We start from the raw sequence: 26,917 nt of genomic DNA, 5'->3' as shown, positions 1-26,917 counted from the left end.
TCATAAATCCTTCCCAAGCCTTTCAATTTCATCAATAAGATAGTCAACATCTGTTTGTCTTGTAGCAGGATTAGAAAAGACCATTCGAAAAAAATTTACTTTGTCCCCACATGGCTGGTAGCTTATCATGGCTGTGCCTTCCTCTATCATCTGTGCCTTAATCTTTGGAGCAATCTGTGAGTAAATGCAAATATTATTAAAAGGGAATTTTACAAGTAAATACTCTTCCACATACTAGATGGTGACATAGCTATCATCAGCTTTACCTAAATTGCAGGCAATTTAAAACTGTCAGAGATAATTTTGAAGAAGCAGCTTAGTACAGAAAAAAACCCAGCATGTTCTATATTCATATTGTAGCTCTTGCTACTCCGTGATTCACAATTACCAAACTGATAAAATAATGCCAGTGTGCTAGAATGCATTAAAGAAGGTTGTGTGGCGTTTTGCTTATATTTGTATGGCTATTCAAATAAAAGTATCTGGGAAAGAGGTAAAATGAAATAGGGAATGGAAAAATAGTAGTATGTTTTGGTATTGTAACTTTCATTATTTGAATAATGATAATACATCTTGAGTTCTCCTACAAGGTCACTGTTTTGCAGCAAAACATATTTTCTTTGTAAGTTTCACAGAGACAAATTCCGTTAATTGTCTTGTACCGCTCCTAAAATGACACTACGCGTGTGGCATTGGATCATGTTAGTACATTCTTGGGTTATTATTATACGGCAGTGGTGCTGACATTCAGGAAAGCCAGAGGGGGACATTGTACAGCTATTCAACATGCTTCTCCTGGAAACTTCTGCTTCTGCACATAGTTTACCTTTAAAATGCTACAGATGCCATCCATTATTTAACTTTCCCATAAGTATTTTTACAATGGCAGTGCAGAAGTAAATATATATATTTATCTCCTTTAGTAGTCAGACATTTTATTTAATGTCCTTCCCTATTTAATATTGTAATTAATCAACATGACTATAAAATAATAGATATTAGTTATTGCCTGCAATAGTTTAAAAAATTGTTGCATAATCTCCCCTTGCCTTCCCTCCAGGAACCTGTGCAGAGCCATAAGAGGGATAGCTCTCTGGTAAATGGGTTGTGTGTACCTCCAGGAGGCAGCTTGCTAAGTCTGTGCAAATACGTCCCTCACTAACTCTCAGCTGGTGGTAATTATTCTGGCAGAAGATAACTCTTATATGTTAAGAAAAAAGTTAAGAGCTTCACTCAATACTTGCCTCAAACCATAAAATATTTAAACAAGGGGAATTATGAAAAGCAGAAAGCAAAACAAAACAAAACAAAACCCTCTACTTTCTCTTAAAACTTAAAAAAGACGTAAAATTATTTGATGATATACAAAGTTGATGCCCTTCAACGCTGGTATCAGTTTTGTTCAACTTGTCCTAGGGCACCCCACAGTACCCAAGATAAGTGGTTGTGATGTCAGGACAACTTAAAAGTGTTGGTATTGTTATAAAATGTATATATGTATATTATGCATGCTTAAGATAGATTAAAAACTTACAATAAATATATGTGATAAATAACATATAATGGTGGTGATTCTCTTTATTTTAATATACATTATTAAAGTAAAGATGAAATTCCCATTATTATGATATTCATTTGGATTTGTTTTAAGATTGCCATTGATCTGTAATAAAATCTCTCTCAGATTCTTGCTCAGATGACCTTATAATAAGTATGTCAAATCTAATAACACTTCTTCAAGCACCTCTTCTATTGCTCTTCGGAATTGTAATTATTTATATTCTTGTCTTCTCTCCCACTAAGCCTTCTAGCCAACTTAGGACTGGAATTCTGTCTTATTCATTTTATACCTCTAATTCCTATTGGAATACCTGGTAAATATTAACTCATAAATGAATTAACCAAAGAGTAGGAAACTTAGCTGATTTCATATTAAACACTCAATAAATATTTTTGAATTATATAAATGATGACTGGAATAATTTGCAAAATGACTGATGCATTGAGATTTCAATTGGCTCCATATGAGTATTAAACCAATGGCTTGGGACCACATGACCGCCATACACTAACCAATCAAACTAACCAGACACATTATTTAAAAGGCAATATTAAAATTAAAAACACCACACACACACACACACACACACACACACACAAACCTACCTTTTGGAGTTCTTGATCTCTTTCAAAACCTTTTGGGATATGTTTAAGTCTTGGTGGGAGATACCAGAAGCAGACATTGGTGAACTCAGGCTAAACAAAGATAAAAATTTCACAAGTATTCCTGAATCCTTACCTAATTCCTTAGTAATTTTATAAGTATCCTTAAAGCCCCACTTAATTTCTTAATTATTTCAGAAGTATTTTAACTAATTCAATTTAATTTTTAATATATTAAAAAATAATTTTTGAGGGCCTAATACACGTCAGGCACTAGATATAGAGATAAAAGAAATAGTCACTGTCCTCAGAGCAAGTCCAGTCTCGCATGGGCTCTTGCTGTCTTTCCCCAACTCCTCTCGTATGATAATTCTCAATGATTTTCTCATCTATGTAGGTTGTCCTCCCCATGCTCTGGTCTATTAATTTCTTCAAAGATCTTCAGCCATCCATCCCATACTCATTTCTCAAAATATTTTAAATATTTTAATGATAATGCCAATTTTGTATTTGAGAAAGACCATTGGAGTTGGAGTATGGACAACAAATTAAAGTATAGAATAGTTGAAGAAAGGAGAATACTAATAAATAGAATAGCATAGTACTTCAGAAGGGGATGGAGAGGACTTCACTAAAACAACAGCTGTGTGTATAGATAGGCGGGTTTACGTTTTCAAAATCTTCAAAACGTAGAATTGATCTTTGCTAGGCTTTCAAGATGAATTCAAGTTTTCTGATTTCAGTGACTGGATGTCTTTCACATAGGTAAAGGATATAAGAGAACTTACATTTTTCTCTAGAGGAAAATAAACTAACAGGATGAATAGTATTAAAAACAAACAAACTCCTTTACTTCTAGTTTCCACTTAAGACTGAGAGAGAGCTAACAAAAATTAAGACCATAGTATAATCAGAGGAAGACATTTTAGAAGATGGACGAAGCAACTTTGTTTCTGCATAGTTACTTTCATTAGCATGACTTAATGAATGTCACTGGATAGTTGACTGGGCCTTGAAGAGGAAGATGGATATAATGCTAGCAAAACTCTCAATTTTTCATTAATGTCTACTTAGCGCCTTAATAACGGTTTACCAAAGATTATCACATAATTTAAAGGAACAGTTAAATTACTCTTGATTCAGTGCCAGAGAAATCAGAAAAGCAATTATAGTCAAATAATTTTAATTGTCTTAAACATTAAAAGATTGAATATAATCATCAAATTAAGTCTTTTGGACCCTTGGCTTATAAGACGTAGAACTTAAATGAAAAACTTTTTAAAATCTAAATGATTTGCATTTAGATAAAATAAAATATTTATGATAATTGTTAAGTATACTTTTAAAATTATCTCTAAGTATTAGATAGGTAATAGAGTCAGGTAAGAATATTCAGCAAAGAAAGTTTAGATCCATTAAACTATCTCAAAAAAAAGAAAAAAAACTAAAAGAGTCCTTACCTCTGCATCAAACACAAGCTTAAAATTATCTTTTTTCTTTAAAACCTTATAGAAGTATTTTGCAAGTTCCATGTATCTGTTGATCTGTGCCTCAAAGCCAGAGGTTCCCTGTAATTAAAAAAAAAGTAAAGTCTCCATTCAAGTAAGTTTCTTTAAATTACATTGGAGAAGTTCCTGAAATTATCAAATTTATTTAAATGTGCTTATTTAAAAAAATGTGGTTAGTATCTTACTAATAGTAGGTGCTATCCATTATCACTGCATTTTTATTTCTGTCTACTCAAACTTCTTTTACCCTCTACTGTCTGTGGAACTTGAGGCAAGTTACTTAGCCTTTCTAAGCTTCAATTGCCTAGATCTACAAATGTTTGCTAAATATTTTGACAGAAAATTTTCATGTGTCTAGTATGTACAGCAAATTTTTAAAAATTATATATAATGATATGAGGAGGAAAAATACTACAAATAAAGCCCTTGGCATATTTGCCAGGAAAGTGTATTTAAAAACGAACAATTGCTGAGCTTCTGCTGTAGTCCAGGCATGTGGTTCCGTGCTTTATACACTTAGTCTAATTTACTCTTAGAAGAACCCTATGGGGTGGGGAACCGAGGCACAGAAAAACTGACCCGTCGCTGTCTCCATTCACCTTCTTTCCCTTGGTGATTTCTGCTCGCGTCGTGGTTCCAAACAGTGTAGATGGGCTGATGACTCTGCCACTTATATTTCCATCTGAGACCTCATCTCTGAACCTCAGACTCATATATTAAATCACTTATTCAAATCTCCACTGAGAAGACTCATAACATCTCAAAATGAATTTCCAAAGCCGAACTGCGGATCTTTCTCTACACAGACTTGTTTCTCTCACGGTCTTCCCAATCTCAGTAATGTGACAATTTTACCCTTTAGTTGCTAAGGCTCAAAACATTGAAGTTATTCTTATCCTTGACCTTCCTCTTTTTCTCACACTCCACTTCTAATATTTTGGAAAATTCCACTCAGTTTACCTTCAAAATGTAATTAGAGTCTAATATTTCTTAACTTATTCACTGTCATTATGCTGTCCCAATCACTCTCCCGCAATATTAAAAGTGCTTTCTAACTGATCTCTTTGCTTCTGTCCATACATCTATTGTCCATGCTGAGGGTTGCATTCACATTTATTCTAGCCTTGTATAGTGTAGAGACTTTCCAACCGTATGAGGTGGTACTTTAGCATATTCTTAATACTTAAGCCTTGGTGACCAGAGCTGGCTTCATGGGCATATAACCTGTGCAGTCACACAGGGCCTCATACCCAGATGGGTTTCATGCTTAATTTAATGCTCTGCTGTTCCTGTTCTGCAATTTCTTTAAAAGTTTATCTTGGACTGTGTTTTGTAAGTGAAGTCCAATGTGACAATGGATCATGCATGTGAGCTAAGGCGATCCATGCAATGTATATGTCTGCCATTCCTTGCACCCCATTCACACATAGCATTTACAATGCACAATGAGCATAGAATTCCATTGAACTTATGATCCTTGGGAGCTCAGTGACACTCAGTGCACGTACAAGGTAAACACGTTGCATCTACAATTCAGTAAGCAGGGATGCTAAGAGCCCCAAGAGGCCACACTTTCTGTTTAAATCAGGACTTGTTTCCAACAGAGGCGGAATGCAATGGAGTGCTAAGAAACACTAATAACTGAGGAAACTTTTCATATCCTTTCTTTTTTTGAAAGAACTTTTTTTTCTTTTTGTGGAAGATTGGCCCTACACTAACATCTGTTGCCAACCTTCCTTTTTTTCTTTTTTCTCCCCAAACCCCCAGTACATAGTTGTATGTCATAGTCGTAGAGTTGGAGCTCTTCTGTGAGGGACGCCACCTCAGCATGGCTTGATGAGCAGTGAGAAGGTCTACTCCCAGGATCCAAACTGATGAACCCTGGGCCGCCAAAGCAGAACGAGCAAACTTAACCGCTACGCCACCAGGCCAGCCCCTCATATCCTTTCTTACTCAAGTTTCTTCCCTTTTTTAACCTGCTCACTCCACTCTAGCCACATTGATCTCCTTGTTGTGTCTTAGATACAACAGGCATGCTTTTGTCTTGAGGCTTTGAAATTGAGATTCCCTCTAGCTACACTTCCCCTAAATACAAGCATGACCTCCTCTTCACTTTCTTCAGATTTTTGCTCAAATGTAACCTTCTCATTGACAATTACCATACTATTTAAAATTATAAATACTCACTCCTAGCACTCCTTCACTCCTTATCCTTTTTCATTGCTTATTTTTCTTCACAGGAAATATATATATGAATCAAATTGTGTAAAAAGTTTTGATTATATGAACATATGGTCAGCTGCACCGACTCTCACAATTTTGAACAAATATTGGTTTGGAAAAGGCTTTGCCAATTTTTGAAATGCTTAAGAACAGGAATGATTAAATATCAATGGACTAACTTCTTGAGATAACCACTTTATCATTTGATATTTTGCCAGATATTTTTCTTTGAGGGCAGTCTGGTTCAGGGGGAAGCTGTAAGTAGTTAAAAGGAAAAGAAGAAAAACTTGCAGAAAAGTTAATAGAAATTATTGATGAAGACTATTCCTACTCTCGATTCTGAAGAAATAGGGCTAAGGATCTTTGAAGTAGTTGGCATAGAGCTTATTACTCTCCAGGAATTTTCCATATAGAACTTTTGGTGGCATTCATTCATATTAAATTGGCAATGAAAAATATCAGGACTTATGTCCTTATTGTGACTGCATCTTTAAGTTTCTTGAAAAAACATCTACAAAAGATTGAATAGTAAAGACAATGGCACTTCTATTTTGAACTTTATTGGATGGACTCTGCTAGCCCAGTCTCCAAAGAGCAGACACCAAGATAAGATTAAAGTGCAAGGATTTTATTAGTGGAAGTACCTGTGTGAAAGACAGTGGGAAGGAGCCAAGTAGACTGGGGGAGCTATCAGACCATGAATAAGTCTGACCTCAAGTGAAGGGGAAGAGAAAAAAATGGGGTAGAAGCATCCTAGACTATCATGAAGTCTAAGGAAGATTCAGAAAGGCCACTGGGGAGTCTTTACACCAAATCAGCTATCAAGAGTCTCTGTCTCTCAGGAATGAGAATGCCTCAGAATCGCTGCCCTGCTCAGACATTGGCTGGGAAAAAACTTTGGAAAGCAAAGCCTCGGGGCAAAAGCAATTACGAATTTAAGAGAAGCAGATGGGGCTCTGGGACTGTTAAGCTCCCTATAGTATTCTCATGGCCAAAACAGATTCATTTTATGAATCCAAAACCAGTCCAACCCATGTAGAAAATCCATCCACAAAGAAGCCTTTGCATTATATTTGCATATATAATCAGTGTTTGTAGAATCTTATATGATTTTCTTCTTCTTTTTAAAACCTATCACAGAATTTTATGTAATTAATTTTATTTCTAAGAAATATAAATTTCATTAATGATGACTCCTCTTTCTACTATCAATGAAGTATTCATTGTGTAATTAGAGCAAACAAGGGCAAAATATAATTTTTTTCATTTGTATCCCTAGACTTTGCTCTTAATGCCCATTATTTTGTAAAGAATGCTAATAGAGGCTCACATGTTTAAATATTCAATAGTCATAAATCATGCTAACAAACTTGCAAGTCAACTCCTCCCTTTTAAGCCTGCCATGGATATTTACTTGAACCTGATTTCCAGTGTATAGAAATGTTCTTTTATGGGAAAAGCATTCCCATTTCACTTTATACTGAGTTTTTGTGTAATCATCTGCTCCCATTGAATAATAAATAAATAAAATAATAAAATCTTTCTTATCTCTTTAGGAGTCAAATGCTTTCATTCTGGGGCAGAGTAGGGTAAAGATCTTTCTTTCTTCTACCAAAAGAAGATTCTTTTGCATTCAGGAATAAACATAAGCTCTCTCTCTCTTTCATTCCCTTTCCTTCTCTCTCTCTCAGAGTAAATATGCCAATTCATATATAAGACTAATTTTGGGGTCCCTCTCCGGTAAGACAAATGCCCTTTGTACATGTAGGGTGATGTGACACACCTTCCTGGTGTTGCCCCAAGGGGTATATAGGGTGTGGGAAATTGACACTGAGATATTTTGTAAGTAAATAATTGATCTTCCTCTGACCCAGACACCTTATGTTTACTGTAAGGATGAAATAAATACATATAGATACTAAAAATTCATTGGTCAAGTCTGTTTTATAGAAGGCCAAACAAGGCACTCCAGGTACACAACTCTCTGACGGTCCGGCTTAATCCAAGCCATACTCGCTTATCTGTGTCTTTTGAACTGCAGGTCATAGCTCATTAGTGGGTAATAGAATCAATTAAGTTTTTCTTTCAATGAGATAGAGTAGAATAGAGAACATTAAATAATTTCATATATTATAGACTTTTTCCTGAAACTTTTCTTCTAATTACATTGTGTGTGTGCGTGTGTGTGTGTGTGTGTGTGTATGTCATTGGGCCACAACGTAAAATGTATTTCCTAATGTGCATTGTGTTAAAAAGTTTGAATCCTACCCCTTTATTGCATAAATGAATAGATGAACTATATAATCCTTTACATAATCCTTTATATATATGATTTCTTTTTAAAATGCTTTGATGTGTATAGAGCATTTGTGAGTTCAAGGATGAACTTTGTGACAAGTATCTAGGTTTATATACTCTGATTTAAGCTAAGTCAAGCTACATGCTTTGACTGACAGCTAAGCTATGGAAGAACTGTCGACCTCTTACAAAAGTTGAGGAGGCTCATGAAAATATTTACATAAATAAATTTGTACAGAATCAGATTGAGGGATATTTAGGTTATCAGTGTCTGAAAGATCTACATAAAAATTTGAGCTTTGTGCTTGCAAAAATTTGAGCTTGGAAGATTTTTAAAGCAAGTTTAACAAATTTCCCAATTGGCTACTTAAAAATCTTCAGGAAAAGAATCTCCAGAATTCATAACTTTGAATAACGAAAATTATTTGTGACACCTCCAAGATGAACGAATTGCCAAATGTCTTCCAGAGTAACTGATTACATAGATTCCTATATCAGAGCATTCACTATACATCAGGTTATGGCTGGGTGATTTCTATGAAAAGTGATGTCTCTGGTTTTGGAGTCGTAGATTTCTGACCAAAAAAAGACTTCAAATTAAATAACAGGGTCAGTAATATATTAAAGATGCTGTCAGTTCATGTCAAAGCTTTCACCTGCACAGAACCTAATGTCGATCTTTCTATAGAGGATTGGATTGGGAAGGGGGCGATGGAAATAGCTTCCTAAAAGCATGCCAATTATTTAAGTTAAAATTATAAACAGGGAGCAGGAGGAGGGTGCAGAACGTGTCCTACCATTGTCATAATCTTTGGAGAGATTATATCTGCTGATCTTGACTCTAAGGTAGATTGAACATTCAGGCAATAAAGTGTTCACATCTGAGAATCTATATTGATGTCAAGTAGCTTGACCTATTACCAATTCCAACTGGTAGAGGGAAAATAGTTTTTAAAAAAACCTGCAAACAAGTTTATATTCCTCCCAGATTTGTATTCCTGCAATTTGGTAGAGTATACAGTAATGGTGGAACAGGCCCCAATATTTTCCATCTCAGTTAGAATATTCACCTTAGAAACCAAGCTTGCTATTTGTAATTAGAAATATAGCAGTTTCCTTGAGAGATGTTTAGAAAAATAATGGTGCCATAATTGGGGGTAATAGAGCTCTAAAAAAATGGAATAGCCTATACTTTCTATCTAAATAAATAGGACCTAAGAAAAGAGATGGCAAATTCCTACCTTTGCTTTCCACATTAACCAAAGCTTAAAGATATCAACATGTCGCCCACACTGAACAGTTTTATCCCCAGTGTCAAAGTCAACATTGTAGGGTTTATCAGGCTGGAAAAGATATCTAGCTTGCATCTGGTTGCAAGCTTCCAGAAGACCCTAAAAAAAGAATAATATATCTTACAGGTAAGTCGTATACATTTCAAAAAGAAATCACAATTATTTATTTCAACTAAGCATTTTTACTTTACACAGACACTTAAATAGAATTTTGTTTATTTTATATAAAAAATATGTTACTTTCTTAGGATTTTAGTATATTCAGTTGTTCTTTGGATTTATCTGCAACAGCAGGTGGTGTCATTGGATTAATACTTGTCTATTTTTCTTTAACTTTTTTTAAAAGCCTTGAAGTTTTGCTGCTGTTTTGAAATTATGTGACTATCATGTTTTGAGGTTAATGAGAACTGAGTGCCTGGGTCACTTTAACTAAACTATCCCACCAATCAACAATATACCTGCCAGTCAATAAACTGCTCTGATGGTCACAGTAGGTAGAGAATAAAATAACCCATTCATTTAATTTTGTGCTTTCCTAGCCATTTCCTCTCATATAAAAGATGTTGAAACATTCCTCCTCAGTGTCAAAGCATGGAGAAACATTTACTTCAGATAGTTAAGAAATAATCACTAGAAGGAAGCAATGTTTGCAATCACCCAGTTAAAGAGAGACTTTTCTGAAAGGGTGTGTGTTGCTACAGCATAACAAAGGCTAAATCTGTGTGCCCTGACAGGGTGTAGTTTAAATATGTTATCAAGTATAACTTTTTGTACAAGAAGCAGATAACAATATATTTATTATGTGTTTATTATATACTGGACGCTTCACAAATACTATATCATTTGATCCTCACAGAAAACTCATGACATAGGTACTTTTATTATACCATTTTATGGATTGAAGATACTGAAACTTGAACGTGTTAAGTAATTTTCAAGGTCATCTATCTATATAGTGATGAATTTAGGAGCTGACAAAAGGGCAGTTCATCCTGGAGTTCGTGGAAATCCAAATTCCAAAGGAAGGAAACTCACACTCTTTTTTAGGATAGGCTACGGATCTAGGGAAACGGCTGCAATGTGGTGGTAAAAATTGAAGTATTTGGGGGAAATGGAATAGAAATGATACCTTGAAAAGGAGAGTACTTTATGTATGTATTTCTTGGGAGTCCTATTTTCACATGTGAGTATTTCTGTTTAGTCTACCTCAAACCCCCATTTCAATTTTTTGTTAGATAAGAGTTGGAGACTATTTAAAATATTTCAAAACAATGTAATCAATATGAGTTCTATCTATCCTTTCTAATGGGAAGATTAAGCTGTGGTTACTCATTAATGCAACAAATATTTGTAGCACCGACAATCTGTCATTAGTTGCTGGGACAGTGGATTTGTGACAAGGAAAATGGCGGAAGAGCTCCGCCCTCATTGAGTTTACTTACGATCTGGGTTGCAGGGGGCTGGGTGGGTAACGGTGGAGCTCATTACGGGTGAAGAAATCAAGGAAAGACTGCAGAAAATTTGTATTTGAGCCCTAAACATAAAGTATCAGAAATCTGAAAGTTTAATATCAACCTGTCAGCGGGGGGGCGGGGAGCAAACTCAAGAGCTTCTTAAAGAAAAAAGTGTGGCCACACTGTAATTTCTGGGTACTGGACACACACCCTTGGAACGAAAGGATTCGCCTGTTAACTTGCAGGCCTAGAACACAAGGCAGTTGCATTTTATTGACGGGATGTTGAAAGGATATTGCTGTCATGTGGCCAACTGAGCAGAATCTGAAGCAGAGCTCATAGCTCCAGCCTGAGTTTCTGAGAATGGCCTAGACTGGGAGAGGGTAAAGACTCTCTCAGAACTAGAAGAGATGAAGTGGGCATTAAGTACTCAAGAGTAAGGGGGGAGTACCTGGTAAGGCAGTTTATAATAGGAAGACAGATACTTTATTTTTATATCTAAACCCTTTGGATTGCTTTTGAGGAAAGAAAAAAGCTATAAATGATAGCTACGTAAAATGTGTTTGCATTTCTGACAACTAAGTAGAGATAAGAATTCTCAGGTTGAACTTTATAATCTCTCTTTGCAGGAGACCGTGGGCTTATCTCCTTGTATAGCACCACATTTACTATTGATGGAGATACAATACACACACATACAATCAGAAAATAATTTCACACAACCCATAAATTTGTGCTTTTTATGCTAAAAATATATCGCAGTTACTCAGTTATCTGTACTTCAAATAAGTCCTGTTTTTGGCCCTACACTCTGAGATAACAAATTGGCCAGCAGGCCACATTTGACCCCTAGGAAAGGTTTTGTTTGTTGATGGTGTTTTTAATAAGTGGGGCCAGAATGATCAGGTTTTCTACAGACCTTGTCGTGGTCTATCCTCTCATCGCGTCTTATCCACATGTTGAGTTACTACCTGTGCCCCACAGTCATTTGATTTTGTGGCACCTCCTTTACCCAGTGGCTGCTTGAAGATCAAGGAGGAAGGATCAGTTTTTCTCAGTAGGGCAAATTGTGCTGCACTATGTTAAGTCAATGTTAAACCAATTATCTTGGTTTTAAACATTCACAATGAAGCTAGTCATCATTAAGACATCCATTATGCCACTACTTAAAAATAGAGATCAGTTACTTTTTCCCGGATCAGGATAGCAGAGCACTGAAGGGGGACACCCATGAGTTTATGTGGATTCCAGGTCACGGAGTTGGCCCTAGGTGATAAAACAGCTCCAATGAGTGCTCACGGTCTAACTGAAGAGTAGAAGCCTAAACAGGTTCTTTTGCTTTCACAAGCAATAGCCCAGGTCTTACCTTTCAATGCCACTGAGTTTATGGGAGTAGTTTCTGGACAGCAACAATCCACCTCCCCAAGCTGCCTACAACAGATACAAAGAACATGTGTTCCTATGTTAATTATTTCTTTTTAAATTGCATTGACTACTTTTTCTATGTTAAATTTATTTCAAAAGTTGATGAAGATTTAATTGCTATGCTAGATAATTATAATCTTGGCTATAATTATCCTACTTACAAGAACAATGCATTTTAAAATTTCCTCCTATGAATCCTCATCGTCTATTCATGACACAGTAAAGTTTTAGGTTTCTAATTAATTCAAACAGACACCTTCTGTATAATTTCCAGAGACAGATAAAAAAAAAGTTGGCATCAAATTTGGCAATACTACAGCAAAATTAAAGTCTCTATCATATTATATAACTTTAAATTTGTCCAACTGTAATCAAAGCCAAAGAAATTTTTCCCAAAGTCATTGTACTAAATTAATACCATCAAAAATTTTGATTTCCTTAATATTTATTAATTAAGAAATGTATATTAGAATAATGGGCTAAATCTTCTTTTGATTTCAAATCGGGTTTAGCTATATTTTTCAAATTGATTTTCTAAATTGTTGGTTGAATATTGATAAAGGTTTGGACTTTTATAAATCACTTGATACATTTGTAGCTCTTTCTAGGATAATGTATTCAGTCCATTTTAAAATAATTTATGCAAAGAAGACTATTCTTTCCCTATATTTATTCATTATAAAAATTAGGTTAAAGAGAAATTTTCATCTTGCCTGCAATGCCAATTAAGAAATTTTAAGGATTTTTCATAGGATACATTTTTTTAAAAGGGAAATGATGAGCCAGATTAAAGGATGTGGCTGACTTACATCCACATGCATCCAGAGTCCGTGCCTCTCACAAATATCTGCGATGTCCTGGAGAGGGTCGAAGGCCCCCAACACTGTGCTGCCAGCTGTGGCAGTGACACAAAAAGGAGTTTGGCCCTGGTGATGATAAAAGCTGAATCATTTTACAATCGCATGAAGTCCACAGGGATGCTAATACCATTACTTAACCACTACATATCTGCACATCAGGAAGCTGGATAACTTTGATTAAGGGCATTAAGTCCCTGACAATTTTAGATATTCTTACAGTGCCGGAGAAAGTAGCTTAACCATAAGATGAACTAATATCACTGCCTCTGAGATTCATTTATTATTATTTCTCTCTGAATTTATTTTCAGAAAATAACACCACTAAAATAGAGACGACCAAATTCCTTTATTTAGGAAATATTCTGATAACTTTTCTTTTGCTATTTAACAGAAACAAAACTATTAGAGAAATACTGCAATGTTATTTAATTATTTCACTTCAATTTTATAAGGAATTTCCTACATTTAGGGATTATTTTATTTCTCTTAGCAATTATCAATTGTTTTCCAATAATGAATATAGGTAAAGAAAATAAGATGCGTTTGCATGTTAAGTATGGAACTGTAGAACATACCTTTCTTTTAACTTGTAATATATTTTTCTCTAACTCAGCTGGAATCATCTTTCCCCTTAAAAATGCAAATATACATTGATTTATTATGAGTGAATAAACATACTAATTCTACCAGTTAGAAGAATAAGTGATATGCAAGATAAAAAAAATATTAGTTTTTAGTGTCTCCCAAAGGTATTTGTAGGTGTGTAAACAGGTATTAGGTAAATGTTCACTTCCCTAGAACCAATGTTAAATATCACATTGAGTTAAAGAATGCTTGGTTTACTATTTAGTATCTTAAAATTTGCATTACTTGCTAATCAGAAGATTCTGGTCTTTCTAAGAAAAATGCAGAATGAGATAAACTAACTTCCTTCCTTCCTTCCTTCCTTCCTTCCTCCCTCCCTCCCTTCCTTCCTCCCTCCCTCAGTTATTAATTTAATTATAAAGACCTCTTGACATCAAAATAGAAAAATCAGGTATCAAAATTGGGAAGGTGAAAGAGGATGGCATGAATTCAGGTGGTCTCACATTTCTTCATAGCAAATTTCCAAGAAAAAAAGAAAGCCAATATTTTTCTACTCCATCTAGCTATCAGACTAAAAGCCAGCGTCTCTATTGATGATTCACTAGTAGCGTTCCTATTAAAGTCAGGAATAGGACAAGAATGCTCACTATTATCAATATGATAGTATTTTTTTCTGAAGAACTAATCTATTAGCTTGATAGATGAGTTAGATGATAGATAGATAAATAGATAGATAGATAGATAGATAGATAGATAGATAGATAGATAGATAGATAGATAGATGATAGACAGACAGAAAGAGAGAAAGAAAAAAAAGAAAAATCCTAACATTAGAAGATGTCCATTGTTTCAAACAACAACAAATTTTTTCTATCTTCAAACATCATTATATTGATAGTTCAATATACTTAAAAGAGGAAAGAGGGCCAGCCCTGGTGGCCTAGTGGTTAAGTTCCAGCACACTCCATTTCAGCACCCTGGATTCAGTTCCCAGGTGTGGACCTACACCACTCGTCTGTCAGTGGCCATGCTGTGATGGTAGCTCACATGAAAAAAGAGGAAGATTGGCAGCAGATGTTAGCTCAGGGCAAACCTTTCTCAGCAAAAAAAGAAAAAAAAGAAGAGAGTACAGAAATGTAGCAATCCCACTGGTAAAAGACCATATTTAGTAAAGAAATTTTAACAATAGGCTAGGATAACTTGGGTGCTTCTTTAATGATTACTTCTAGTTAAAATTTACTGAAATTAATCTGGGAGAGTGTTCTTGCTAAAAATTGGAATAATAGAAACTGAGATTTTAGTCAATGAAGCATAATTTTTGAGACTATATTAAGAAACATACCTTTCATCACATTTTACTTCAATTACATTATCAGTCCCGATACCAAGGATTGCTGCAGCTTTTTTTACTGAGTAATGACCCTTGGGCAAAAATGAAAATAGGAAAGCCATTAATTTTTCTGCATTAAATCATCATTTACACTAGTGCATTTGGGGGCATATATGCATAGCTTTGAATGTGTTTGTGCATGTGTATATGTAAATACACAAGTATAGGTACCAAGGCATACTTCTAGTCCATCATCATGACATTTGTTGACATGAAGAAGGTTGTATCTCCTCTTTCTAGAAGGCACTGTCACAGAACACAACTCTTCACATGCCAGCGGTATACGAATATTCTAGTGCTCTGCATACACATGAAGTCATGTCATTCATATATCTAGTGATAATATCCTCCATTTAGATCCTTACATATTCAGGACAGCTCTCACTCTTGCATCACAGGTTTTTTTCTCGAAAAAGAGCAATGCCTGGAGAAACGTGTTGATTTTTGTGATGCCTGCAATTCTTAATTCCAACTTTGACACCAGCTTTGATGTCTTGTCTTCTAAGTAACTACTACTTCTTTGTATCATTCTACCTGATGTAAATAATATCAGTAAGATGGATGTAGTATTAGCTCAAAAGATAGACTTGGCCTGGGTTATTTTTAGTTGCCAGGAAAAGACTAGATATATGAGAGAAAAAAATACAGAAATTTAAAACTCTGACCATGCCTTCATTTCAATGGAGAATACACAGGTTAAACAGGAAATAATTTTTTAAAAATCTACATTATGGAATTTCAGCTTATTTACTCATTGTATTTAAAAATTGTATGTCAAATGATGAAAATGACATTTGTAAACAAGCATTTTAAGTTATATTAAGTTTTATGGTAAGTTACACTAAATATGCAGCAGTGGTCTCCAACTTGATAATATGCATATATTTAATGCCAGTTTGAGTTTGGTAATGGAAGCATATTGAAACACAGGGGCATTTCAAGAAAACCCTGGATTTCCAGGTACTTTTAGGGAAAATTCGCAAACTGGACTTCTATTACACTTTAAGATTACAAACGTTGCTGTGGTAGAAAAGAACAAGTGTCCAGACTTATTAAAGTAATGAATGAATTTTTTTAAAAAGAAGTTTTGATGCTGTGCGCAAGATTGGAATATTAAAACTAAAGGAGACATCAGTGGATATGTTGTCAATATCAGAAACATTTCGTTGACAACCTAGTCTATAAACATAAAGCTTTGTTTTCAGCTGATTTCTTTGGCCCTAACTGGAAAAATAAAACGTTAATCACATTCTTGTTCTCTTCACTCAGTGTTAAAGAGAACCACTAAATCTTTGAAATTTTTATGGCTTGATTTTTTTTGGGTAAAGATAGCAAAATGTTTTATATTTATAATCGTACTTTCTCTGTTAGTTTCTCATATGTTGAAATTAAATTTTAATCCTGAATTATTTGTATTGCTAATCTATAGAGCCTATATTGACTGGAAGATTGTTTTTTCCATTTCCCATATCAATGTAGATCCAGATACAGAGATTACTGAATATATTTAATGTTAAATTGAAGCTAATATTCTCAGTCTTTCAGTTTCTTTATCAGTTTATCTTAGAAGATTCTTAAAAGTTGGAAAAAATCTAGACTTGATACTTACTTGCTCAGAAACAAATAATACGATGCATGGAAGTTCAGTCATGCCTTTTCTTTTTATCTCTGGATATTGTTTATAACGGGCTATTAATATGCCATAGAGGTTTGATATACTCCCACCTACAGAAGAGAAACACTGACTGGTAATCTAATTTCAAAAATCAGAAATGTTCACCAAAATCATGACAATTTGAGAGCTTTCTAAAATTCAAGTGGTGCCAAATCACTGACATTATTTTTAAAATATCCTTCCTGAAAGTGTTGAGAGAAAGATCAAACAACACAATTCATAACTTTTAGATTTCTGGAAACTTTGTTTACAATTATAACCAACACAACAGCTTATGAACATTTATCTTTCAAAAATAATAGTACTAGATAAAATATATTTTAGGTGTCACCTAACGTATTTCATTCAGCTTATAGAAATGATGTCTTGCTTTTTCTTACCAGGTGAAAATATTCCATCTCCCTCTGTTTCTCCCCAGCCAATAATTTCATACATTTTCTTGAGAAGAATTGTCTCCATGACTGTAAATACTGGAGCTATTTCATATGTAAACCTATAATACATGTATAGAAATTCTACTGTGAATTATATTAAACAGAAGAGAATAAATAAAATCATAAGATTGGATTATATACATTTTTGTATTCTATTGTAGACTCTACAAGAAATAGCTAAATTTTATATGCGCTGAACTGCCCCTTCCAGATTAAGAGGTTCTTAGTTCTAAAAAGAAAGTATCATGGTTTTTTTTCATTGTCTTGTACGGTAGCTGGGAATTTCTTTCCTGCCAAAAGGAATTTTGAAAGCAACTTCCCCTCAGCACACACACGATACTGTTAGGGCCAGAAAATGTCCAGTTATCAAGAAAATATATGTACATTCCACAGTGGGCAAGTTAGAAAAACAGATCTAGAGCTACAGACTATGTTTTGCAGAACATGAAAGAGCTTTCTGAAAATTTATTGATAAATGTTTTCCACCTCAGGACTGTACTTTAAACAAACACACCCAAAAAAAGCTAAAAACTATTGTTTTCAACAACAGCTTGAAGCAAGTAGACGGTACAAGATAAGAACAATGTGAGACCCAAGGAAAAGAATTCAGAGAGCACCATTATGGGGACACTCCTCTGAGTCACACCGTGAGATTAGAGTCAGCTCCACAGGAAGAAGAAACTGGGATTAAAAAGAAGGCTATAAACTTTTCTCTATACATATCATATACAATAAACAGTGAAGTATTTACAATGGGTTCTGAAATCAGAGTGAGTTCAGTTATTCTCAAGAAATCCTTGTATTTGTCCTCAAAACAAATTTCAAAGACCTCTTTAAGTGTTCTTGTATGGGGATACCAGTATCAGGCACCATTTATGTGCCTCTTCAGATGTTCTCAGCTTGCTCTGTCTTTAAGGCCTTTGGACATTACTCAGGCCCAGACACCACTGTGACCACTTTCCCTCAGACACACCCACAACCCAACAGAGAATCGCCTCCTGCCCACACTGCACTCCCTGACCTTCAGCCCAGAGGCTTCCTTTCGCCTTTGGTGATGACAAGTCGTGGAGTCAGCTGGGAGTCCCAAGGATGCCCAACCATTGTGTGTGGAGAACCATAGGCGACCCAGTGGGGAATAAGTTCTTTTCCTTCCTCTCTACAGATGGACTGCCCTTAGAAGCAGTCATTTAAAAAATGACTCACTTCTTTTTAGTAGTGCCCCCCTTTTGTAGTAGGGGGGCACTACATCCCAGGAGATCGAGTACTCACTTCTGCTTGTACTAAGTGGTAGCCGGGTCTATAATACCCTTCATATTGCCCTTCTGCCTGTTCCTGACTCCCTTCATTTTTCCTCAATCCCGCTCCACGGGACGGCATGCCCTAATAAAGTAGTAACTCATAAGCTCTTGCCCAGGGTCCTGCAGAGATACCCAGTAAGAAAACCCATTGCCTATTAGAATTAAGATTCCAGTTCTAAGAGGAACAAAGTGAGAAGCAAGCCTTATGCACTTTTATTTCAACAAGGCTCATTTCTGCCAGAATGTGCTGTCGATTTCAGCTTCTACCCACATTATCTTTTTGATACTATTTCAATTCCACAGAGTAGGTATTATTATTTTCAGACAACAAAGACTCCCTAAAATTCACAGCACTATAGAGCAGTAGAATTTTAGGACTTGAATCTGGTTCTCTTTAATTCTATCTCCATCTCATACGCTTTTCCACTATCTCAGATTATGGAAAGAGATATCCATTCATTAAAGAATAAGGAAGCTTCGAAGGTAAAAAGCCGTCTCTTAAATCCTTTCTCTTTGCATCTCCCGTGTATTCTTTCCATTATTTCTCTGTTTAAATCAAGAATCTATATTTTCTTCACATAGAGAATGATTAAGTCTCATAGTAATGGGATTCCAAACAATGGAGTAAGATTTACAAATTAATTTTTATGTAATAATTTGTATAGAATATAGAATACATCACGTCTCAAAAGACACAGTTTTTTGTAAAGTATTACTCTATGCATGTTTAAATTAAGGGCCATAATCAAACAATAAAGTTAAAAGTAGTAGTAAACTGTGTAGTCCATTTTTATTCGCATTTCACATCTATAAAATGCTGATTACTACCATGAACTATGCATCATTAAAATCCCAATGATAACTAAACAGTTAAAATAAACCTCGGTTTTTTCCACATAGCAAGGCAGTCTCTCCTCATAAATGTTTAGTTCTTGGTTTTAAAGTTGAAATGTCTACAAGCTATCTCTTTAGATTGCTAGTTAAATTATATTAACATCTGACACAGACTGTTTCTTTCAATTTCGTATCCAATCTTTTCCCTATCCCTTTTAACCTTAAGAAATACTGCCCTCAAATTAACTTTACTTCAAAACATTGTAGCAGTGTATCTAATTTTCTCAGGGCCAAAAGTTTTGCTGTGGCAAAGGTCAAAATTTTAAAAGAATCACATTGGAGTTAGATCTAACTTTTCTTTAAAAGTTTACTCTCTTCACCTTCAATCAGATTGAAGTTCTAATTGATATTCAGGCAACTTTTCCTATGCTTACGTATGTCTTTTAGATTACTCTGTGCTGAGGGATGTTTTGAGTAGTGTTGAAATGATTCCAATCCTAGAACTAGACTGCCAGTCTGCGTGTAAATAACTCAGGCTAGTCAACTCACCTCTACGACTCACCCTGAAATTCAGATCCTGAAAGTTTCTAGAGAGAGAATGTCCAGAAGACTGGGTAGACTTCAAATATATCACACAGGGAACATGTAGCAGCTTCGTTGTATTTCTCTAAAGATACCAATTGTTTTGATACAGCAAACATCATATCCAGCAACAGGAAACTTCCACAATATACATCTTGCTTCCACCTTGCTTATGTGTGTCTAATATTCTTATGCTCCTTAGGCACAGGATACTCACATATTGGTATTTGCAGTGGCTGTCAACCATTCCCCTGCAAGTCCAATCACATCTAGCCCACTGGAGAGCTGGTTTAAAAAGCGAGGATGCCCTAGAAAAAATACAAAATTGCAAATGGGCCAAAATAAAAACACAAGGTTAAAATGTGGTTAAATTTGATAGCAATTTCTCAGGTATTCGTGGATCAAGCGCACTAAACTAATTATTTCATTCTGTAAGCATTATTGAGCCACTGTCATATGCAGGGACAGTGCTTGGGATACAGCAGGAAACAAGGTGGACATAGTCACTACCATGTGGATCTTACTGACTGGTGGAGGAAAAACAATCAAATAATGATGCAAATATGTTTAATTATAAAAAGTGCTACAAAGCAAAACGTCAAAATGTTTTAAGACCATTCCTAGAGAACCTAGAAGGCAGTCAGGAGAGAGGCAATCTCTTGAGAAGGCTTCTTGGAGGAAGTGGTTTTTAAGGTAAGATCTAAAGTTTGTGTTCAGACAAACAAAGAGTGGAGGAAGATCATTATGATTATGAGGACCAGCTTATGAGAAGGCATCGAGTTGAGAAAGAGCTCAATATGCTCAAGAGTGAGAAACCCATCCTGTGTCTAAAGTAGAAAGACCAAGGATGAGAGTGTGTAAAGCCACATCAGCAAATGGAGGAGGGACCATCTAAAAGATTAAATAATTTTCACTCAAAAGCTACATATACGTTTTTTGGACAAATTATTAGGTTCCTCTTACAATGATTTTTTTGAAGATTTATGTTAATAAGAATCATCAAGCATTAGTTGACAAATTGAACAATCTATATTCAACTCAGTTTAAATTAATCTTCCCCTCCTTAGCTCCAAAACAGATTGTTCTTTGCGCTTCTTCTTACAGATGATGTGCATCGTAGCTCGTTGTAAATTTCTCTCTTCTCTAGTGAGTTATCCATGTTTTCACCCCTACCTCATAGCACCTGCGTGATTTCTTAATGAGTAGGCGCTCAATAAATCTTTCTTAAATTGGAAGGAATGTAATTTCTGAAAGTTGCAGCTGTGTTAGTGAAGTGTTCCTTTTTATTATTTTTCACTTAACATCTTTTTCTTTTTTCCTCTCACTTGATATCAGACAATGGAAAGTGGGGGACAGGTCCCTAGAGATTTAGTCTACATCTGCAATGCTGGATAAGGGAAGGAGAAAGAACTTCGTTTACATCTGTCAGAAGTGCTTCCCAATTGCTCCGCTATTTTTCAGAACTTCCTTTTTCTATTTTTATTTCTAACTAAAGCTTATTTCACATTTACTTTACATGGTTGAATTTGAGCCTTTTTAAATGTCTTTCATTTTGGAATCTTACAAGGATTTCTTTTTGTCTTATTTAATAATTTTTTTTGGTTGTAAATATTCTACATAGAATGCATGGAATAGAAAATAGTACATACAGAACAGTATTTTTCTGCACATATATAGAGATATCTATCCAACTAGTTCTAATAAATATATTTGCAAGATATAACTTAGAAATGTGTTTATTATAAATAGTTTTATATGTGTGTGTGTTTGTGTACATATATACAGTTATATACAGAACTTAAAATACAATTAAATATAATTGAAATCATATTGAGTATATTATTCTGTGATATATCTTTTTATAATGCTCAAAATTCTATGAGAAATTCCCCATAACTTTCCTAGTTCCTTAAGTAGTAACATTGCATAATATTTCTCTCAAAGAATATCTATAGCTTATAAAAGGTAAAAGTCAAAATAAGGACATTTTGTTTTTTGTTATTAAAATTAAAGCAGCATTGAGCATTCTCAAGTATAAATCATTTTCATTTGCTGGCATAGTTGATCAATTTGGTCTGAAGATAAAATATTTCCTATGCTCAAAGTTGCTGGGATGTTAAAAATACATTATGTGTTCATTTATTTAATGTCTAGCAAATACAAGGCAAGGCATCATATACAAATAATTTCTAATTATTAAAATAATGCATAAAATATTCTCCGTGATCACATAGTAAGAAATGAATAATAAACGCAGGAAACAAGTTGTATTTGGATCCTTTTTTTGTTTGTTTCTTTCTTTCCAAAGACTATATTTTTGCCAATACATTGTTTAATATACATTTAAGATTTTAGAAAAAGAGGTTCATAGAGCCTATTCAAAATTGTTTGCTCCTGGAAGTATCATTGCTTTAAGTGGTTAAGAATCAAGTTACAATAGAGTTAATTTAATCATAAAAGACAATTTCTAAAATATAGGATATATATCTATATCTATCTATATGATAATTTTGGTGCTATATGTTTTATTGACATAGAAGGATAATCAATTGAGCATCAATACTGAATATGATAAAATGACATTGATAAATTAAAAAAAGGTAAATAAAAATTGTACATTTAGTTGCCATTGAGATTTAGCTCCCAAAACTAAAATGATTTATCTTATTTTCTTTGTTAATTAATAAGCAATTCATATTTGATAACACCAATTTGAAAATAAACTAGACAAATGTTTTAAATAAAAATGAATACAACTGGACCACTTTTCAACACAAATGTAAACTCAAGGCTATTGAGTTCATTCAGTCTCCATTTCAGGCACACCAATTTGAAAATCACCTGTTTTAACACCATATTTTAAGGTATCTGTGCAATCAACAAGTAACTGCTCCAGAGATTCTGGGTGGTCAGACAGTTCTAAGTTAAATCCCTCCAAACCTTCAAGAAGTTGATGAGGATGATGAAAATCCAGTATTTTACTCTTAACATCAAAGCTTTTTTTGATGTAATGCAGAAGAATATCTACCACTTGTAGCAGAAAACACTCTGTTAAATCTTTGCCATCCTTGAATGGCAACAAATCTAGAGAAAAAAGAGATAAACAGCAAGGTCAGCAACTAATGTGCCAGAGAAAATCTCAGTGGGATAGAGTTTGGCTCATTGGAAATTAAAGATATTAAAAGGCCACGTCAAATTACAAGTGAAGAAGCATTTGTTCAAATCCTATTAATAATCCTCATTCAAAGTCCATTTGGATAACAATTTTTGCCAAAAATAAGCCATTTTAGATTAATACCACTAGAGTAATTGGCTATTTACAGTTTCCCAAATGGACCTTATTTGATTGTCTTTCAAAAAATGAGCTCGTCATTGTACTTTTAAAAGTAAGTTAAAGGATCAGATCTTAAGGAAATTATAATTGCTTCATAGATGACATAGAATTTATTAAAAAGAATAAAACAAATAACGTTTGTTAATGACATTCGTACCTGAAGCATACGCGTTTGATAAATTAGTCATTAAATTCTCAAAATGAGTATCTTTTTTCGCATCTTTCTCGGTTGACTGAAAAGTAAGAGCAGATGTTTTTCTCATCTGTTCCTTATCTAAGTTAAAAAAAAAGAAAATATTTTGTGAGTATTAAAACACGCCGATAATATGTACTTACTGCTTTTATCTGTAATCTAATAGATGCCTCTAAGAAATTCATAATGATTGAAATTCTTATTTACATTCACACGTGATCTCTGGTGGACAGATGTAAACTGGAGAAAAGCATTAATTCTACTGGAATTATGTAAGGCTCCTTTGTGACCATATAGAGAGCAAATGACACAATTCTTGATTGTGATTTTCTTATCAGTTTAGTGTCCAGGATTAGGAATATAATAATTAAGACATATCATGTTTAACTACAAACAATAACACCTACTATATAATAAGATCCTTCCATTAACATTTACCTATTTATAACAATGTCTACTATATATTAAGAGCACTAAGTGCCTTGCACACATTTTAATCCTCACAATAATTCTATAATATAAGGACATTTTCCTAGTATGCAAATAAAGAAACAGACGTACAGAAGTTAACTAATAGTTGTCATTTACACTTTTTGAGCACATACCATGCCCAGGCACTGTTCTAAGTATCTGATTATGTACTATTCTATTCAATCCTCCTAACATAGGGTTATGATGTGGATACTATTAACAAAAATAGCTTTATATGGTGGAACTAGAATTTATAGACAGATGTTTGAATCCCAAAACCATTGTTGTCCTCTTTAAAAATTAATAGTTGAAAATAGTAAATCCTGAGGTCCTCTTCAATAAAAATATTAAACCAGATATCCAACCAAGCGAATAAGTCATTCTTAAGCATCTTTTAATGTTCTAGGAAGTGTGGGGGGACAAAAGGAAGCACGAACTATAATTTATAAAATCAAGGTGCTTCCCAATAGCTGCACAGAGAAAACGTGAAGCAGTCAGAAAATGATTCAGAGCTAAATTTTGTAGTTTTGGTTTTATAAGCTTAGCAGTATTAACTGTTTCCAGTTCTAATGGTTTCTTCTTAAAACAAAATAAGCTACTTCCCTATATATTTCAGAATTGCATTTGTTAAGACTGTAGAAAGATTAATTTGATTTAATTTTTAAGCACTGATACAATGTTTAAGCATTTTTAAATGTTTATGTATGACAGATAAAAATGTTCTATTATAGCTTTTTCCAAAAAAATAAAATCCTAATACATGAAAAATTTGTGCATAAGAAAATATGGTATAAATTACAGAAATGTGAGATGATTTGCAAAGCATGCAGTGTACTTAAAAATAAATTTTCATATTATATGTTGATCCAGTCGACATGTATTAGGTTAATTCTTTGTGTAACTTTTTTTTCTGGAGGAAAATTGCTTTTTTAAAGTTTCACTGCTATAAACAATGAAAAAAATTAATAAATAAATTCAAAAGTGACTAAAGCTTTAGAGGTATCATTCTTTCTACATAATTAGTGGAAACAAAAATCACAAGAAAAACTGAAATTAAAAAAAATTCCTATACATGAAAGAGTATTACAGAAAGTTTATAAAGAAATTATGTAACCAAAAGATTTGATATATTGGCATAAGAATTATACTCCATTAATAGTTCACATACACATTGAAACTACAATCTAAAACTGTGTTAAACTTATATTTGATAACAAAATGGTTGTTTTAAATGCACAAGTAAGACAACGATTGCTAATATGCTTCTGTCAAAATATGTTGATAATTAATAATCCTTTGAAATAAGCAAGGCTTGTTTGACAGTCTGCACTTTTTGATAAGTAACAAAATCCCACTCAGAGTCCTGATGAACATTTACTACTGTCTCAGTTAATAATAATTCCCATTTAATTCCCGTTTCTTCTCAAAAAATTCCAACTTACTTGCCAGGCTATATCCACATTCCTTGAAATCCATGTACTATGAAAAAATACCTGCTTTAAAAAAATACGTGGAGTCAGAGTGTGCTCTTATGCAATGAAAAAGAACTTGACCATCAGACACATGTAACTGCTGTAATTTATAACGTAGAGTATTTTAAAGCCCTTTTTTTGACGGCATAGAGATTTGGAGCAATTCCATTATTTGTAAAGTGGGCAGGGATACAAGGCTTTTGTATAGAGAATTGACTGAGAGATGATTGTAATATATTTGTGTTTCGACATCACTTGCTTTTTAAAGCATGATTTAATGTAAAAAAAAAGGAATGGGTTTCAACTTCCCCTTTAACAAATACAACTTTTATCTACAGCGTGAAGTGTTAGGTACTTAACATTCTAGGGGAAAAATGAAAAAAATGCATGAGCTTATTAATAGTATAATTCACATCTTTGTAACACAAGAATTACTTTTTGCTTTTGGATTGAAAACTCTAAAATTTAAAATAATCCAAAAATACATAATGATCATCACTTCTAAGCCCCATTTCCGGGTACACATTTTCTCAAGAATCTATCAAATGTCAACTTATTTCTTGGGGTTGACAACTATTCAATAATATGTCCTCAGGTCAACATTATTTTTCTTTATTAAGCAAGTTTTAAGCATCTTAACGAAACAGCATGAAAAGATCAATGATGCACATAACAAAAGCACCTGAGAATACGTCAGCCTCTACCCTAGGCATTTGGGTGCAGTTTATAAAAAGATTAAGTAACTCTTAATTTACTCTAACAGTAATAGAAAAGATATTATGGATTGTCAAAAGCCATTCCAACGTAATTGGGGCCTGTTATTGCAAATTTTTTCCCATCAAAGAGTTCACTAGAGCCTCTAACAAACAAATATATATATATTTGATGATCTGAAAGCCATTTCCTTTTTCCCTTTCATCCTCCTTTGATTGCTTTCCAGCGGAGCTGATTGGTGATGTGGAAGCGGCATACAAGCGGAAAAATAGAAAAAACAAGCTCAAAGGAGTCCACAACTGCTTTTCCATTTCCTTCAATGATCTACAGAGCTTCTTGGCTCTAATAGTGCCACTATATCCACTAAGGAAGATTGTCCCCTTATCTTCATTCAGAAAAGGTGAATCCTTCTCATGACTCCTGGACACCTACTCATGTCTGTGTATAAACCCACCCACGTTCTCCCACTGCTTGCACTAACGGTGAGATAACCCTCACACACAAAGTTCAGTCTACAAAGTTCCCCATCTTCCCTTTCCTCATTTTCATCCTCATTCCTTCTTCCTGTATTATAACCTCTAGCACTCTGTGTTCAAAAGGACTCAAATAACCCCAATTCTGAAGAAATGGGCTTTGAGCCAGAAAGCACTCTCTAGCTATAATTCCACTTCTTCGCTTCCTGTCCTAGCCCTTGACAATTAGACTTTTATGT

General features: G+C 34.2%; 1 protein-coding gene across 1 annotated transcript; it reads right to left on the bottom strand.

The window, feature by feature from the left end:
- Positions 1-25,495, bottom strand: LOC131415205 (glutamate decarboxylase 1-like). The gene is made up of 15 exons (XM_058556622.1): positions 25,462-25,495; positions 23,513-23,629; positions 22,863-23,105; positions 20,239-20,329; positions 17,254-17,366; positions 16,808-16,923; positions 15,151-15,230; positions 13,799-13,853; positions 13,173-13,289; positions 12,305-12,369; positions 12,126-12,204; positions 9,434-9,583; positions 3,624-3,731; positions 2,167-2,256; positions 1-174 (listed from the first exon to the last, which is right to left on the bottom strand). The coding sequence occupies exons 1-15, from the start codon at positions 25,493-25,495 to the stop codon at positions 1-3; spliced, it is 1,632 nt and encodes a 543-aa protein (XP_058412605.1).
- Positions 25,496-26,917: the final 1,422 nt, after the last annotated feature.

Source organism: Diceros bicornis, chromosome 16 (genome assembly GCF_020826845.1).
Source record: "Diceros bicornis minor isolate mBicDic1 chromosome 16, mDicBic1.mat.cur, whole genome shotgun sequence".
NCBI lineage: Eukaryota > Metazoa > Chordata > Mammalia > Perissodactyla > Rhinocerotidae > Diceros > Diceros bicornis.
This window is presented reverse-complemented; position numbering and strand designations above follow the sequence as displayed.